Source organism: Mustela nivalis (assembly GCF_964662115.1).
Source record: "Mustela nivalis genome assembly, chromosome: 7".
Lineage (NCBI taxonomy): Eukaryota > Metazoa > Chordata > Mammalia > Carnivora > Mustelidae > Mustela > Mustela nivalis.
In genome coordinates this window covers 146594032-146611268 of record NC_139026.1, presented here as the reverse complement: position 1 = coordinate 146611268, position 17237 = coordinate 146594032, and the positions used below count along the sequence as shown (strand labels likewise).

General features: G+C 49.3%; 1 protein-coding gene across 6 annotated transcripts in view; it reads right to left on the bottom strand.

Annotated features, from left to right (window-relative positions):
* Positions 1-17237, bottom strand: part of LARP4B (La ribonucleoprotein 4B) — an 88384-nt gene that overhangs the window by 34858 nt on the left and 36289 nt on the right. For all 6 annotated transcript variants that reach the window (XM_082739782.1, XM_082739780.1, XM_082739783.1 and 3 more), the window contains 2 exons: positions 11366-11516; positions 10628-10768 (listed from right to left, as the gene is read on the bottom strand). In XM_082739782.1, coding sequence (XP_082595908.1) covers positions 10628-10768; positions 11366-11516 — 292 coding nt within the window. The remainder of the gene's footprint in view (positions 1-10627; positions 10769-11365; positions 11517-17237) is intronic.

Below are 17237 nucleotides of genomic sequence, written 5' to 3'. Positions count from 1 at the left end.
GCAACAGTCCACCTGGACGGGGCGTGAGGGCACATGGAGGGCTAGCACATAGAGGCAGCTGATCCAGACGATGCTTCTGGAGAGTTCTGGTGGGGGAAGACAGGGTATCGAAGGCGGTCTCATGTACGGAATCGGGGACAGAGCTCTGTGGAAGACTCCTCACGCGGCCGAGGCAGGGCCCCTCTGAACGTACGAGCCGAGGGGTCACAGAGGACGGGAGACAGACAGGTGTCAGGGGTAAAGTACTCTTCTGACAGCGCCAGTCCTCACAATTAAGACACAGATATGAGGACATCTGCTTCTAGGCAAGAGAGAGAACCACCAGCAGACAGCTGGAAATGGAGGGGCCGTGCCAGCTGCAAGATGGCAGAAGAGTAGGTCCCACTCATGCTCCCTCCTCAGCAACAATCCAGCGTCCGTCCTCAGACAAAAATGCCCTACGGCAGCTGTGGCAACCAGGGAGGAGACTGAAACCCGCAAGCAGTCCAAGGTTAAGCAGAGCCGTTTGAGAAAGCGGGCCCTGCATGCAGGCAGCTGACTTGCCAGAGGCCCCAGCTACAGCCTTCTTTGACTTGGTTCTGTCCCCAGCATCCTCTGCCAAGAAGGAGCCTTGCCCACCCAAGCCCCAGATCATAGGTGCACAGACCTCAGTCCTGGCTTTGGACCCCACAATGGCCGACAACCCAGCTCCAGTCCCGCTGGGCTGCAGTCCAGTTAGCATACTCGGTCACACTCAAGTACTATGGGTCCTGGAAGTGGGCTCCAGCCACCTTCCAGCTGGTCCCTGAGCAGGTCTGTTGGCCAAGGGTCCCAAAGGAAAATGCCTGCAGTCAGTGCCCCTAGAGACAGGCCAGCCGACCTCAGGGTCCTGAAGCACACCTGCGACTCGGCTTCAGCTCCTCCCAGCTGCACCAGTCCACAAGCAGTTCTGCCCACCCGGAGATGCGCCCAGGGACCAGGCAAGACCCACAGCCTGCTAACAAGCCCACTAACTCCACTGCAGACCCAGCAGCAGCCTCGTGACCCAGCTCCGACCCATCATGACTGTGAAAGCAGAGGGAATGCCATCAGCCCAAACCCACAGGAGAATGTCCTTGCCAGACAAAGCCAGTCTGTAAAGACAGGAAGAGGGGTCTGCTCCTTCAAATGCGCACCATTGAAATGACACGACCAATGGGAAACTAACAAGGCTCTAGTGACTGATGCCAATGAAACACTGATGGATTCAAAAGAACCACCTTAAAGAAACTCGGTGAAATCCAAGAGAACACACACACAGACAACTAAATGCAATCGGGAAAATGATGCAGAAACAAAGTAAGAAGTTTAGTAACAAAACAGACAGGAAAGAACCAAACAGAAACCTTGGAGTTGAAGAACACAAGGATAAACCCGAGAACTCAACACAGCACTTCCACAGCAGAGTCAGCCGTGCGGAGGAAGACTCAGCAAACGCAGACGGGTCACGTGACTACAGCCCCTTAGAGAGACGACAAGAACCAAGAATGAAGACAAGTGGGAAGTCTACGTGAGCGACAGGCACCGCGCGCCCATCTGCGTGTGAACACCAACAACCTGAGAGAGACCATGTGCCTGTCTGCGTGTGAACACCAACAACCTGAGAGAGAGATCAAGAAAACAAACCCACTCACAACTGCATCGGAAAGAACAAAACACCCACGAAAGAATTCAACCAAGGAAGTGAAAGACCTGTACCCTGAGAGCTACAGACGCTGATGAAAGAAACGGAGTAAGACATAAGTAAGTGGAAAGACAGTCTGCACTTATGGACTGCAACATTATCATTAGAATGTCCACACTCCCAAAGCAATCCACAGATTCGATGCAATCCAACCCAAAGTTCCAATGGCATTTTTCAAAGAAACAAACCAAACAATCCTAAAATTCATATGGAACCACAAAGACCCTGAATAGCCGAAGCAATCTCAAGAAGGACAAAGGGGACTTCAAATTACGCGACCAAGTTAAGTGATCAGAACAGGCTGGTATGAGAATTAAAAAAGACACACAATCAGTGAACAGATTCCAGAAATAAACCCACACACACACAGTCAACTGATTGTCAACAAGGCTAACAAGAATATTTAATGGGGAAGAAGTGTCTTCAATGAGTGGTGTTGGGAAAATTGGACAGCCACATGCACAAGAATGAAACTGAACCTTTATTTTACATCACATAAGATGTCATGTTGTTGTGAAGCAGACAAAAATCAACTCAAAATGGGTTAAAGATGCATGTAACATCTAAAACTGCAGAACTCCTAGAAGAAAATGCGGGAGAGAAGCTCCCCAACACTGGTCTTGGCAACAACTTTTTGGACCTACACCAAAAGCACAGGCAACAGAAACAAAAACAAACAAGTGGGATTACATCAAACTAAAAGTTTTTGCACAGCAAAGGAAGCCACTGACAAAATTAAAAGGTCACCTATGGAATGGGAGAAAATATTTATAGTATCTCTATTTATCTGATAAGGGGTTATATCCAAAACATATAAGGAATTTATTCACACTTAAGAGCAAAACAAAAACCTGATTTAAAAATGGACAAAGGGGGCGCCTGGGGGGCTCCGCCAAAGTTTAAGCGTCTGCCTTCGGCTCAGGTCATGATCTCCGGGTCTTGGGATCAACTCCCACTTCAGGCTCTATCCTCAGCAGGGAGCCTGCTTCTCCCTCTCTCCTCCGCCTGCTCATACTTTCTCCCTCATAAATGAATTAAATGTTCAAAAAAAAAAAACTGAGCAAAGGGCCTAAATAGACATTTTTCCAAAGAAGATTTACAAATGGCTAGCAGGTACATAAAAGGTGCCCGACATCACCAGCCATTAGGGAATGTGCGTCAGAACCGCGGTGAGGTATCACTCATCAGACCTGGCAGGACAGTTACCATCGAAAACCAAGACAACAAGTGTTGGCCAGGATGTGAAGAAAAAGGAACTGCTGGGAATGCAAGCTGGGGCCGGCCCTCTGGAAACCAGTACGGAGCGCCCACAGAACGTTAAAACCAGAGCCGCCCGACGGCCCAGCAATCGCACGACGGGGCGCACATCCCGCAGAAGGGACGTCAGCACCCGGAAGGCTCTGCGCGCCCGTGCTCCCGGCGGCTCTGCTCACGGGAGCCCAGACCGGGGACCACCCCCGCGGCTGTCCGCGGACGCGCGGATGAAGACGCTGTGATGTATACACACACTGAGATATACAGAGTCCTGCCATGTGAGACAACATGAGCACCGAGGCACTACACTAAGTGACAGAAGTCAGAGAAAGGGAAAAACTACATGATCTCATCTGCATGTGGAATCTACAAAGTCCAAACCATACAAGCAAAGGACGGACCCACGGCTGGAAAGTGGGAACCAAGGGGAGGTGCTGGTCACAGGATACGATTCAGTGACCAGCTCAGTGAGGTTCTGGGGGTCTTAGGTACAGCACGCTGACTACAGTCAACAATACTGTATCAAATGCTGCAAACTTGCTAGGAGAGTAGATCGTACGTGTTCTCAGCACACCGAAACCAGAAAAACAAAAACACTGTGAGGTAATAGGTGTGTTAATTAGCTTGACTATGGTAATCATTTCACAGTGACTATGTAATATCAAAGGATCAATGTTGGATACCATAAACATATTCAAATTTTATTTGTCAATTATACCTAATAAAGCTAGAAAAAATTGTAACCTTACCCCATTTTTCTTAGACTGTTTCCTTACGCTTTTACCTTTCCTATTGTAGCTCCCATCCTCTCACCCTACCTATCGCAAGCTCAGTATGTGCAGCAGTCACTGTCCGTCTCTGCCAAGCAGAGGAAGCTCACGGACAGCAGGGGTTCTCGTCCGTGACACTCACTGATGCATCCCAAGTAGACAGGGCACATGGTGGGTTCTGAATAAATACTTCTGAATGGAAAAACAAAACAGAGTAAATGAAACAAGTTTTCCAGATGTAGGAACACTGGTCCCTAAGAGATGTGAGACCTACAACCTTCCCAAGCCGGGGCTCTGCAAGCAGAGAGCTAAGAGGCACAGAAGAGGGTGCCAGGACGGCCGCACCCAGTGGGCACGCTGAGCTAAGAGGCACAGAAGAGGGTGCCAGGACAGGCCGCACCAGGAAGGCCTCACAAGCAGGCAGCCCTGTCACAGCACGGGTGTGATGCGATCCCAGGAAGTGGGGAAGAACCACCCAAAAGGACGAGAAGCAGCATGCATCCCTCCCTCACACAGGGCTGGAAGCAGTGCCTGCTCCCACCAGCGGGACCAGAACACCACAGCTACACAGAGCATGCAGCCTTGCCTCGGGGGCTGGAAGTAACTGGCTCCTAAGCAGCACTCCATTCCTGCCTAACAAACCTTAAAACAAGATTTTAAAAGGATCACACTATTTCCATGTCAGTTAGATGCATCCTGGAACAATAATCCAACTATCTAAAGAAAGAAATACAAAAATACCAAGCACCCAACCAAAAATTACCATGAATGCCAAGCAGGAAAAGTCACCCATTAACGAACAGTGACCTAGCAAGAGCCGTCGACACAGGTGTAAACACTGACCAAGAGAATTATCATGGCAACTGTCCACATGCTTCAAAAGTCAGGTAGAAACATGAAAAATATTTAAAAGACCCAAATCAGACTTCTACAGATGAAAACTACAAGGTCTGATATGAAAAACATACTTGATGGAATTAACAACAGATTAGACATTAGAGAAGATTAATGAGCCTGAAGACAGATATACCAGAAACTTTCCAAAATGAAACCAAGAAATAAGAATTTTTAAAAAGGACAGAGGATGGGCGTGCCTGTGTGGTTCAGTGATTTCAGCCTCTGCCTTCGGCTAAGGTCATGATCCCAGGGTCCTGGGATCGAGCCCCGCATCGGGCTCCCTGCTGCTTCTTCTCTGTCTGCCTGTCTCTCTGCCTACTTGTAATCTCTGTCTGTCAAATAAATAATAAATAAAATAAATAATAAAAATAAAATAATAAATAATAATAATTAAAAAAAAAAAAAAGGAGAGAGGATCAGTGAACTCGGACAACTTCAAGGGTCTTAATAGAGGAATAGCCAGCGATCAAGAAAGGAAAGAAAAGGCCAGGGAGGCACTGGGGGAGGAGCAACATTTGAAGATATTATAGCCAACATTTCTCCAAGTCTGGTGAAAACATTTATAAATCAGAGACTGAAGAAACTCCATGAACACCTACCATAAGAAACATAAAGACTGTCTGTAAGTCATATCATAATCAAAACGCCCAAGACCACTGATAAAGAAAAAGGGCTTGACAAAAAAAATCTGACAAGAGAATTCTATACAAAGCAAAAATGAGTGTAAAATAAAAATGGTTTGGCTGAAACAATCCATCACAGCAGATATGCACTACAAGAAACATCCAAGTCCTTTAGGTGGAAGCAAAAGGATACCAGAAGAGCTCCAAATTTACACAAACGAAGACCACCAGAAGTGATAACCACAGAGCACCCCCTAACAAAAGCAAAATACATATTCTTCTCAAGGGCAAAATACATATTCTTCTCAAACATGTACTAAGATGGCCCGGATTCTGGTCCAGAGTACAAATCTTAATAAATTTAAAGGCATTCAAGTCACACGAACTACGTCCAATGAGTACAAGGAGATTAAATTAGAAACCAAGAAAAGAAAGGTTCCCGGAAAATCCCTAAATATTTGGAAACTAAATACCAGACTTGTAAATTACCAATGGATCAAAGAAAAAAAATTCAAAAAGAAATCAGAAATAATTCTGAACTGCATTTTTCAAAAACCACACCCACGAGGTCTCGGAACTTGTGAGGCTGACAGACTACTTCGGAGACTTACGGAAGTGAACAGCTACCTCAGAAAAGAAGAAATGCCTCTCATCAACGAGCTCCGTTTCCACGGTAAGACACTAGGGAAAAAAGTAAACCTCAAGTAACCAAGAGGAAGCAGATCATACAGATCAGAAGTAAACCAAGGAAAGCTGAAGGAGAAAAACAATGGAGGAAAAACAACGAAACCAACTACTGGTTCTTTCAGATGATCACCAAAGCTGACGAACCTCTACACGGATTTATTACAGGGAGAGCAGAGACACGAATTACCAATAACCGTAAGGAGTTATGTGACACAGCTGCAGATCCTACAGACGGTCAATCAACACAGCATTAGGAGCAAGTCTAAGAAACAGAGTTGACACTTCAAATGACGGGGACAGAATCTTTACAAGACCCAAGTAACTAAAACTCCCTCAGGAAGATACAGAAAACCTGAGTAGCCCTACATGAAAAAGCAAACTGGAGGACCACCTGGGTGGCTCAGACAGCGGAGTGTCGGACTTAGGGTTTTGGCTCAGGTCTTGGTGTCTGGCGATGGGTTTTCAGCCCCGTGCTGGGCTCTGTGCTAGGTGTGAAGTCTACTTAAAAACAAACAAAAGCTACAGCTGAAAACTTACCCTAACACAAAACCCTAGGCCCCAATAGCTCTACTTCTTCATTTAAAAAAGAAATAGCCTCTTCCCCCCCCTCCCAAAAAAACTGCATAGGAGAGAATACATTGAAAAGAAAACTACAGACCAACATCCCTCATGAACGCAGGTATAAAAATTCTATGCAGAATTCTGGCCAATCTAATCTAACAACGAATCAAGTGTGTCACATCATGACGCAGCGAAGCTGATCCCAGGATAAGCTGAATACATGAAAAATCGTCCTAAGACTAAACGAGAAAAGTATGGTCATTGCCGCGATGGAGAAAAAAGCAGGACAAACTCCAAGAACCCTCCTTATGTGAACTCTCAGCAAGCCTAACAGAAGGGCACCTCATGAACCTGATAAAGGTCATGTACGTAAAGCCAAAACTAACATTACACTTACTGTAAAATGCAGTGTCTCTCCCCTACGATTAGTCAGACGTTTGCTCTCATGATCTGCTCACCTGTTTTAAGTAATCCCTGCACTCACCGTGGAGCTTGAACTCACAACCCTGTATCAAGAGCCACACACTCCAATGACTAAGCCATCCAGGTACCCCTCTGTTCACCTTTGGAATGAAGGCTCTATCCAGGGAGATCAGGCAAGACGAAGAAGTTAGAGGCAAAGACAGACAGAAAGATAAAAAGAAAAAAGAAAGAATGACAGAAAGACAAAGAGAAAGAAAGAATGAAAGAGAAAGGAATCAGACTGGATAAGAAATAAAGCTGGATGTATTCACGAATAACACGACTATGCAAAAGATATGGAATCCACAAGAAAGTTCCCATAACTAGTAAGTGACATTAACATGTTTCCAGAGAATATCAATTTACAAAAATTAACTGTATTTCTACATACTAGAATAATTTCCAATTAAATTTTTTAAAAATCACTTACAACAGCCCCCCCAAAATATGAAATACTTAAGGATAATTATTTAAGTACAGAAGACATGGAAGACCAGGACACTGAAAAGTAAAAAATACAGCCAAGAGATACTGAGGAAGACCTAACCAGGTGTAGACATGCAACAGCTCGCATGCACCACACGAAAATGCCATTTTTCGGGGCACCTGGGGGGCTCAGTGGGTTGAGCCTCTGCCTCCGGCTCAGGTCATGATCTCAGGGTCCTGGGATCGAGTCCCGCATCGGGCTCTCTGCTCAGCGGGGAGCCCGCTTCCCCCTCTCTCTCTGCCTGCCTCTCTGCCTACCTGTGATCTCTGTCAAATAAATAAATACAGTCTCAAAAAAAAAATTTTTTTTTGAATGCCATTTTTCTCCAAGAGATCTATGGATTCGATGCTATCCCAATAAAAATCTCACCACTTTGGAGACAGACACTGACCAGGTCATTGTAACCTGTATGGAAATGAAAAGGAGGAACTAGAATAGCCAAAATAATTCTGAAAAAGAACAAAATTGGAAAGCTAACACCGCTTGTTTTTAAGAATTACTTCCAGTAATCACAACAGTGTGGCACTGTTGTGAAAACAGATTTAATAGATACACAGAAAGGAAAGACACAGTCCAGAGATAAACGGACACGTGTAGGGACAATGATCCTGATGGCAACACAAAGACAGCTCAAAGGAAAAGGGGAAGTCTTTCTAGCAAATGGTGACTGAAAAAACACTTTGCTGCTGTACCTCACACTATATCCAACAATTAACTGAAAATGAGCCACAGACCTTAAAATGTAAAATTTAAAATGTTCTCTCTCTCTGGGAGAACACCTTTGTGACTCTGGATTAAGCACAGATTTCTTAGATAAAAAACCAGAAGATTCATAAAAGAAAAAAAGATTTAAAAAAACAAAACAAAACAAAACTAGACTGGGGCGCCGGGGTGGCTCAGTGGGTTAAAACCTCTGTCTTCGGCTCGGGTCATGATCCCAGGGTCCTGGGATCAAGCCCCACATCGGGCTCTCTGCTCGGCAGTGAGCCTGCTTCCCCCTCTCTCTGCCTGCCTCTCCACCTACTTGTGATCTCTCTCTAATAAATAAATAAATCTTAAAAAAAAAAACAAAAAACTAGACTACCTATAAAATTTAAACTTCTAATTTTCAAAAGATAATGTCACAAGAACAAAAGACAAGCCACAGACCGAGAGAATGTATTTGCAATTATAAACCTGATAAGAGCTTGTGTACCAACATATAAAGAACTCCCAAAACTCAGTGATTAAACAACCCAGCAGGAAAATGGGCAGAAGACCCAAACAGATCCTTCACCAAAATGGTAAATGCGTATGTTAAAGATGGTTGACACTATTAGTCATTAGGAAAACGAACTTAAAACTACAGTACGATCCAACCACCTTCTGAAGAGCTGAAATTAAAGGACTGGTCACAACGGGTGGCGCGGCCGGGGATTCACTCCACGGCGGACGTGCTCACAGCAGCACCACTACAGACCACAGCCCCACCATTTCTTAAGAAGAAGACCTACCGGCTGATCATCGATTCCATTCTTATGTATTTCCCCAAGAGACGCGAAGACATACATGTATACAAAGTCCCGCCTTATAAGTGATCACGGCAGCTTTATTGGTAAGAGCCCCACCCCACACCGGAAAACACCCTAATATTCACCAGCAGGTGAATGAAAAACCAACCGAGGCACGGGATGGAACACAATGCTGCGCTCGGAAAAAGCGAACAATGACCTATGAATGTCACAACGTGAGTGAATCTTGCAATTAGTAAGCCAAGTAAAGAAGCCTCACAAAAAGCACACGTGTCATAAAAATCCATTTATATAAAATTCTAGAAAATGCAAACCAACCCAGAGTGACAGAGAGCCTGTATCAGTCAGTGGTTGCCCCGGGCAGGGAGGGGCCCAGGAAGCTTTCAGCGGTGACAGGTATGCCACGGTCTGGACGGCGTTACAGGGACACACACATCTCACCAGACACGGCAGAGACAGAGTGGGAGCAGTCAGCAAATCGACCCGACCGCGCCCCCAACCGTGTGCGCCAAACCAGGGCAAATAAAACCTACAGGAAAGCTGTGCTCCACTCCCGGCACGTGATGCTGCTCGTGCGTCCATGCACAGCTCTGCAGCCCGAAGAAAGCGGAGGAGCGCCAGGGTCTAGGAGGAAACAGAGGGCTTGCCACGGCCGTCCAGGAGCCCGGCCCCACCGGCCCGCGGCAGCACAGCTGGGAGTTTGCGATCCCGAACTCAAAACGACAGCACTGCACACCGCATGTTTGGTTCGGCCACCGTCAATCCGGCCAGGACCACACACACCGGAGGCCGAGAGCGCACGGACGGAAGGAAGGGAGAACCGGCTCTGGGTGACGGACGCAGAGGCGGGAGGAAGAGACGGCGGGGGCGCGAGTGCCAGCGGCCACCGTGAAGGCAAGGTGTTCACGGGGCTCGCCCTGACGGGGACACACCAACACGGACGCGCTGCTGTGCCCTCCACATCGCCTTCTGGGAAGCCTGCGTGGCGACACGCCGGGAAGGTGGGCCTTCTCGAGCTCGCGCGTGGCTCCGGCCTGTCCCCTGGGGGACCAGACACACTCCCCGTGCCTCTGGTCAGCGTGACTCCCGTCAGCAACCTTCCGCGAGTTACCTGTCCTGCTCCCACGGCCCCATCAGCCGCTCATGAGGCAGCCGCGGCCCGGCCCGGCCCGCCGTCTGCGGGGCCTTCGCACTGCGCTCGCCTTCCAGACACAGAACCATCTCCCTGACGTGGCTCTACGCGGCCCCCATCCCGGCCCCACGACAACCGCTCTCTTCCCCCCCCCGCCCCGCTCCTTCTCTTCTGCAAACAGCCTTCCACTCGCCTGCCCTTCTCATGAAGCAGCCACTCCGCAGGCTCCGAGCCCCGCCTCCAGCACTCACCGCCCCCCGCAGCACTGTCCCCACAGCACTGTCCCCGACGCCTCCCCCTGCAGTCCCCCTCCCGCTTCTCCCAGTCAACCCAGACCCGTCTTCCAGGCACCCATGGGCTCTCCCGCTCCCTGCGGCACCTTCCTAACAGAGCTCCGTACCCACTTACGAGGGAATTTCAAGGAGAATCAAAGGAACCAATGAAAGGCACGTTGTTTGGAGGAAGACTTAAGCTAAATTATAAGAAGCAAAATGAAAAAGCTCACACTCTATATAAAAATGAGTTCATGTCACAGCCTTACCGGTCTCGCTATTTTCAGGCGGAGACTCATGTTCCGAGCGACCCAGAGCCAAAGAGCTCACCGCGGTCTGGTCTGACTCCTGCAAATCTGACAGCGCCACATTCTCACGACTTTTGTCACCATCACCATTGGCATCCAATCCTGTAATTAGGAATTTGATCCCAAAAGACAAAATCAGAAAAGTAACTTTCTTTTAAAACAAAACAAAATAGGGGCACCTGGGTGGCTCAGTGGGTTAAGCCGCTGCCTTCGGCTCAGGTCATGATCTCAGGGTCCTGGGATCGAGCCCCGCATCGGGCTCTCTGCTCAGCGGGGAGCCTGCTTCCCCTCTCTCTCTGCCTGCCTCTCTGCCTACTTATCATGTCTGTCAAATAAATAAATAAAATCTTTTAAAAAACAACAAAAACAAAAAAACAAAATAAAAGCTCACAGCTGCAGTTACTTCAATTTCTGCAACTTGGACTCCTTGGTTCTTCTACTATCACCACAACACAAATCTTAATTAACAATTTCCTTTTTCAATTCTTTTCCTTTTTTTTTTAATTTTAACTAGGCTCCCTCCTGCCCAGTGTGGGGCTTGAGCTCACAACCCTGAGATCCAGAGTCGCACGCTCTGCTCACTGAACCAGCCAGGTGCCCCAGTCAGCAAGTCCTTCAAGATGGGTTAAACGGGAACAAAGACACCACCGTGAGAACAGAACAAAGGCTCTCCTCATCCCAGTCACGCCCACAGCTCACCCTCCTGGCTGCAGTCCGTGCAAGGGCCCGACGGCTCCGCCCAGTCGGCACTCACACCGCCGTCCGCCGCGCTGCCCGCTTCCAAGTGCAGCACCGGCGTCCCCCACACTTTAGCATTAGGGTTTAGCTCCGAAACCTTGGCTGTCGGTACCTAGGGGAGAATGGGACAAACATCTGTATCCCAATCCAATCAAACACAATTTTACTTACTAATTCATACTTGAAACGCATCTGTGTGAGAGAGTTAGGCCAGAAAGGCAGAGTCTACTGACACGTCCACTGGAAAGGAAACGTCGTGCAACGGAACGGAAGTTGACAGGCCGAGCTCAGCTTCGTCCACCAGCAGGCCCCTCCGTTCCCAGTAAGCAGAAGGCTCTCCAGAAACTGCACACAGAAGACGAGGTACCTGCCTTCGTGGACATTCGGGAAGTAACAGGGACCCAACTGTCATCTCTTGTCCTAGACACAACTCACAGACTGACCCCCTGAACGGACAGTAGACGGATAAAATTCTTCAATCTCCACCATTCACATAAGCAAAGGAGACAGACGACACAAGACCCTCAGAAGCGCAAAGGTCTCACAATGGGTCTGCCGGGCAAGGGTTCCGAGCCGCTCCCGCGCAGGATCTTCGTCGCCTTCCAGCTCCGCCATGCGGCTTGTCCCAAATGCTCCCCCACTGTCCACAGGCTCACACCTTCACTTCCTTTGGGCATGGGTGAGCTCTTCTCTGGTGCACCTAACTAGCCCCTGATTTTTCTTCTCTGGCTCACACGCCTCAAGTGGTATCTGAGTCTAAAGAAAAATCAATGTCCCTGGGGCAGCTGCTCCAACTCACTCCAATTCGTCGTCACAATGCTCTCAGCAAACCTAAAATAATTTCCTTTGCCCACTTAACACAGCCTTGATACCACCACACAGAAGTCGGAGTTCCCTAGCAGAGCGACAGGGGTGCTCGTCCCAGGAGCTCCCAGGGAATGTCAGGCAGGAGCCCGAACTGGGAGCAGCTGCCCTGCCTGAGCCCCAGGGCAGATGTTACGCAGTACTGTCCCCAGATGTGAAAAGGGTCAGGAAATATCATGACCCTCCATGGAGGACAAGTGTGGATTAATACTCTTCAGAAGACAGAGTAAGTCCCCCGGGCGGGGGTGATGAATGCTTGCAGTGAGAACCAAAACGGACGCGGACACGAGAGGCCATGTGGTTAGGCGACAGGATGCACTTTGCTCACACCTACAAGGTGAGGGAACCGCCCCCCGCTCCCCCCACACCTTCCCACGCTACTGTATTCAACCCCCTGCAGTGGCCCCTGACCTCAGGCGCACACTCCAGTTCCTGCCGCCCACAGACACGGGTCCTTCCCAGCGTGAGCACCTTCCAGAGCCACCTGCCCTGGGGCGTCCCCCGCACCGACTGCCGGCCACACTAGGACGCAACACCCAAAGCAACAGCCTCAGAGCCAGCGGAGGGCTCGCCCTGCTACGACACACTTGACCTTCCCACTAGTCCGTCCCTTCTGCTCGCCACGGTGCTGCTAGCGCCGTGCAGTCCTGACCTCGGTACAGTTGTGCCTGCAAAAGGGCCTCAAGGAATGAATGTTTAATAAAGAACAACAAGAATTTTGTGCCAGAACTGAAAGGAAACCCATCCTTGTGAAAGGTACCACTTCTCGGGCGGTGAATACTGCGGTCCAAGTCGAGAACTCGGGACGCGGCAGAACCGTAAGCGGTTAACCGGTGCTCAGGGGATACTCTTGAGTGACAAGGGATGAAAGAATGGAGACACAGACTTAGGAGCTGACGGCATGACAACTACCTCGAGTCTGCTAGGGGATCTCCCTCTCTCTGTCAAATAAATAAAACCTTAAAAAAAAAAGGAAAAACCTGAGCTGACCTTAGTAGCCACGCCCTGAAGTAATTTTTTTTTTTTGAGTATTTTATTTATTTATTTGACAGACAGAGATCACAAATAGGCAGAGAGGCAGGCAGAGAGAGAGAAGGAAGCAGGCTCCCCACGGAACAGAGAGCCTGATGCAGGGCTCGATCTCAGGACCCTGGGATCATGAGCTGAGCTGAAGGCAGAGGCCTTAACCTACTGAGCCACCCAGGGGCCCCATCCCTGAAGTAATTTTATATTAATGACCAATACCGCTCCTTCAAAGTAGAGCATCCAGAAATTCTCAAAAAATAATAAATCAAGGGGCACCTGGGTGGCTCAGTGGGTTGAGCCTCTGCTTTCGGCTCAGGTCATGGTCTCAGGATCCTGGGATCGAGTCCCGCATCGGGCTCTCTGCTCAGCGGGGAGCCTGCTTCCTCCTCTCTCTCTGCCTGTCTCTCTGCCTACTTGTGATCTCTCTCTGTCAAATAAATAAATAAAATCTTTTAAAAAATCAATCAATCAATCAGTCAGTCAATCAAGGGCGCCTGGGTGGCTCAGTTGGTTAAGCAACTGCCTTCGGCTCAGGTCATGATCCCAGAGTCCTGGGATCAAGTCCCGCATCAGGCTCCCTGCTTGGCAGGGAGTCTGCTTTTCCCTCTGATCCCACCCCCCGCTTTTCATGCTCTCTCTCTCTTTCTCTCTCTCTCTAATAAAGAAATAAAACCTTTAAAAATAATAATAATAAATCAATAAATAAATTCTGACACTCCAAAGAAACTCTACCCCCCAACAGTAGGCTCCATTAAAAAAAAAAAAAGACAAAACAAAAACACAAAACCTAACAATTCATGAATCTCTTTTCTGGGCACGAGATAGAACAGTCCCACTGACGCGTTGCTGAGTAGGAATCAGTAACGAGTATCAGAGAAGCGGACGAGGGAGCTGGGGAATATAAAGTAGGTAAGACAGGAAACTTTCAAATATTTTATTTCAAGTTAGCACAGACTACTGCCACTAAAGAAGCAGAATCATTCAGCGCAGTCCACTGGCTTCTCAAGCCTGTGTTACCTCCGGTTCTTCATCTGCAAAATGCAGTAAGAGGCACTGCCTAGGACCGGTGGGAAACAGCGTCCGGCCAAGCGCTCTGAGAAATGGAAGCGGTGAAAAGAAAACGCCTGCATTAAATGTGCTCAGACGAGAGCAGCACGCAGGCCTGCGTCACAATCGGAAAGGACCCGCGCATCTCACCTGAAGGGAGCACCAGGGCCCGAGCGCGCTACGCGGCTGAGCCCCGCACAGACCGGCGGCGGCCTGGTCCCGACACCCGCTACACAAACAGTTCTGTGCGTATCACTTAAAGGCCTAATTTTGTTATGTTCTGCCTCCACGACTATTTAGGAAACAAAAGCAATTAACTTGAATGTAACTCCTTTTGGCAAAAGTCCCAAATGTGGGAATGGAAAAGAGACTAATGGGTAAGTCCCTACGTTACTGATGCTTATGTAACTGACATTAACATCTGAACCGCATCTGTCTCCTCGCTACCATCAATCATTTTTCTTGCTTAATGCAACAAAAATCACTAGTAATAAGTAAACTATCATGGGGCACCTGGGTGGCTGAGTCCGTTAAGCGCCTGCCTTCAGCTTGGATCCCGAGCCCAGGGTCCTGGGATCCAGCACCGAGTCAGGCTCCCTGCTCAGAGGGGAGTCTGCTTCTGTCTCTCCCTCTGCCTCTGACCCTCCCCTCTCCCTCCTGTGTGCACACGTGCATGCATGAGCTCTCTCTCTTCTCTCAAATAAATAAAATCCTTTAAAAAAAAAAAAAGGGTGAATAGGGGCGCCTGGGTGGCTTGGTGGGTTGAGGCCGCTGCCTTCGGCTCAGGTCATGGTCCCAGGGTCCCGGGATCGAGCCCCGTATCCGGCTCTCTGCTCAGCGGGGAGCCTGCTTCCTCCTCTCTCTCTCTGCCTGCCTTTCTGCCTACCTGTGATCTCTGTCTGTCAAACAAATAAATAAAATCTTTATTTTAAAATAAATAAATAAATAAAATAAAAATTTAAAAAGGTAAATAAACTATCATCAAAAAGGTAAGAAACAACAAGTGCTGGTGAGGATGCTGACAAGGAGGCCATGCACTGCTGGGGGGAATGCACTGGGGCAGCCACTCTCGGAAACAGTATGGATGCTCTCTGCTCAGCAGGGAGCCCGTTTCCTCCTCTCTCTCTGCCTGCCTCTCTGCCTACGTGTGATCTCTGTCAAATAATAAAATCTTTAAAAAAAAAAAAAAAAAAAAAAAAAAACACCTGGAAGCAGAAGCCCCTAAGATCCAGCAGCCCCACTTCCCGATGTTTACCTGAAGAAATCAGAAATACGGATCTGAAAACAGTATCTGCACCGGATGTCCCCTGCAACATTATTTACAGAAGCCAAGATATGGAAGCCACCGAGTGTCTGCGGCTGTATAAAGCCCCTGTGGTGTCTGCGCGACGGAACATGACTCGGTCGTAAATGAAACCAGTGAAGTCCTGCTGCCTGCAACGGTGCGGACAGAAGGGTCAGGGTACTCGGCTGAAGGAAACAAGTCAGACAGACACCCTATGATCTCACTTCTGTGCGGAACTTAAAAACGAACAAATGAACCAAGCTTGTAGAACAAATCTGGTGGCCGTGGCGGGGGGCTGGGAAAATGGGTGAACTGTTTTTAGTTTTAAAACTTTTTGCGTGTGTGTGAGAGAGAGAAAGAGCGAGCACAGAAGCAGGGGGAGCCACAGACAGAGGGGACAGGCTTCCCACTGAGAAGGAAAGCCGGGGCGGGGCTCCATCCCGGGACCTGGGATCACAACCTGAGCCGAAGGCAGAGGCTTAACCCACGGAGCCACCAGGCGTCCCGGTTTATAGCTTAAATAAACAAACCGGCGGTTGAGCCAACCAGATTCTGCTGTTAGAAGCTTGCCCTTCAGTCACGCGTGTCCAGAAGGACCGTGAAGCGCAGGGCGGGCCGCACGTCTGGCGGTGTGCAGGCTCGCCGCGGGCTGCGGAGAGGCCGCTCCACCGACCAGCGGCTGCAGCGGCCCGTGCGGCCTCTCCAAGGAGCAGCACCCTGTGGCCAGGGCCTGCAGGGGCTTCTCCAGACACAAGACAGACTTCGCACCAGTGAAAAGCAGCAAACGTGTAGCAGAAAGCACAGATTTTGAGTCTTCTCTACTGTCCGACTGTGGCCTCTGTGAAAGGACTTTAAAATGCCACGGGACAAACGCTTGCTCCGCTCCGACAACGGGTGGTGAGGGAGAGGTCGGGCCGGGCAGGGCAGCCCTCAGGAGCAGCCGCCGCGCCCTCACCGCAGAGGCCTGCACCGAGCTGCGTCCGACAGCCAGACACGAGCCAGCGACAGCCGGCCCACAAACGCTGGCCCAAATATATCACGTGGTCCACTGAGTCACAGTCCCCAAGTGGGAAATGGTTAAGCTGAGGCTACAAGAACTCACGGCCTGACATAAACATTCAAATGACTGTCCGTTATTTAAAGAATAAAACTTCAAAGTGAAGCCCCAGCCTTCCCCCATAATAAAAACCAATAAACATACTTACTAACTGTCCACCTCTATTCTGCCATCCCCAGAGAACAGCCTCTTCTGCCGCTGGTAGCTGATAGGGGGGCTTCTCCAGCCACAAGAGAGCGACCTCTACGGCCGGCGGCCTCCCGTGCAGACACGCGCTGGGCACCTGCTCCTCTTCCAAGGCCTCGTTCCCGACGGCGCAAGCCCACGTGCAGCCCTCTGGATGCTCCCGGCAGCCGTCGGCCAGTCCCTCAGAAAATGTTGCACTTGCAAACGCTCCCACTGGGTAACAGGCGGGTTCATGCAGAGACGGGGAGCACCACGGCCCTGGGAAGCTGGGCAAGTCCCCTCCTGCGGGACTCGCAGGTGGATTTACAGCGTCTCCTGGGAGGAGGAAGACACGGGCCCCACCGTGTGGCACTGCTATTTCTGCACTG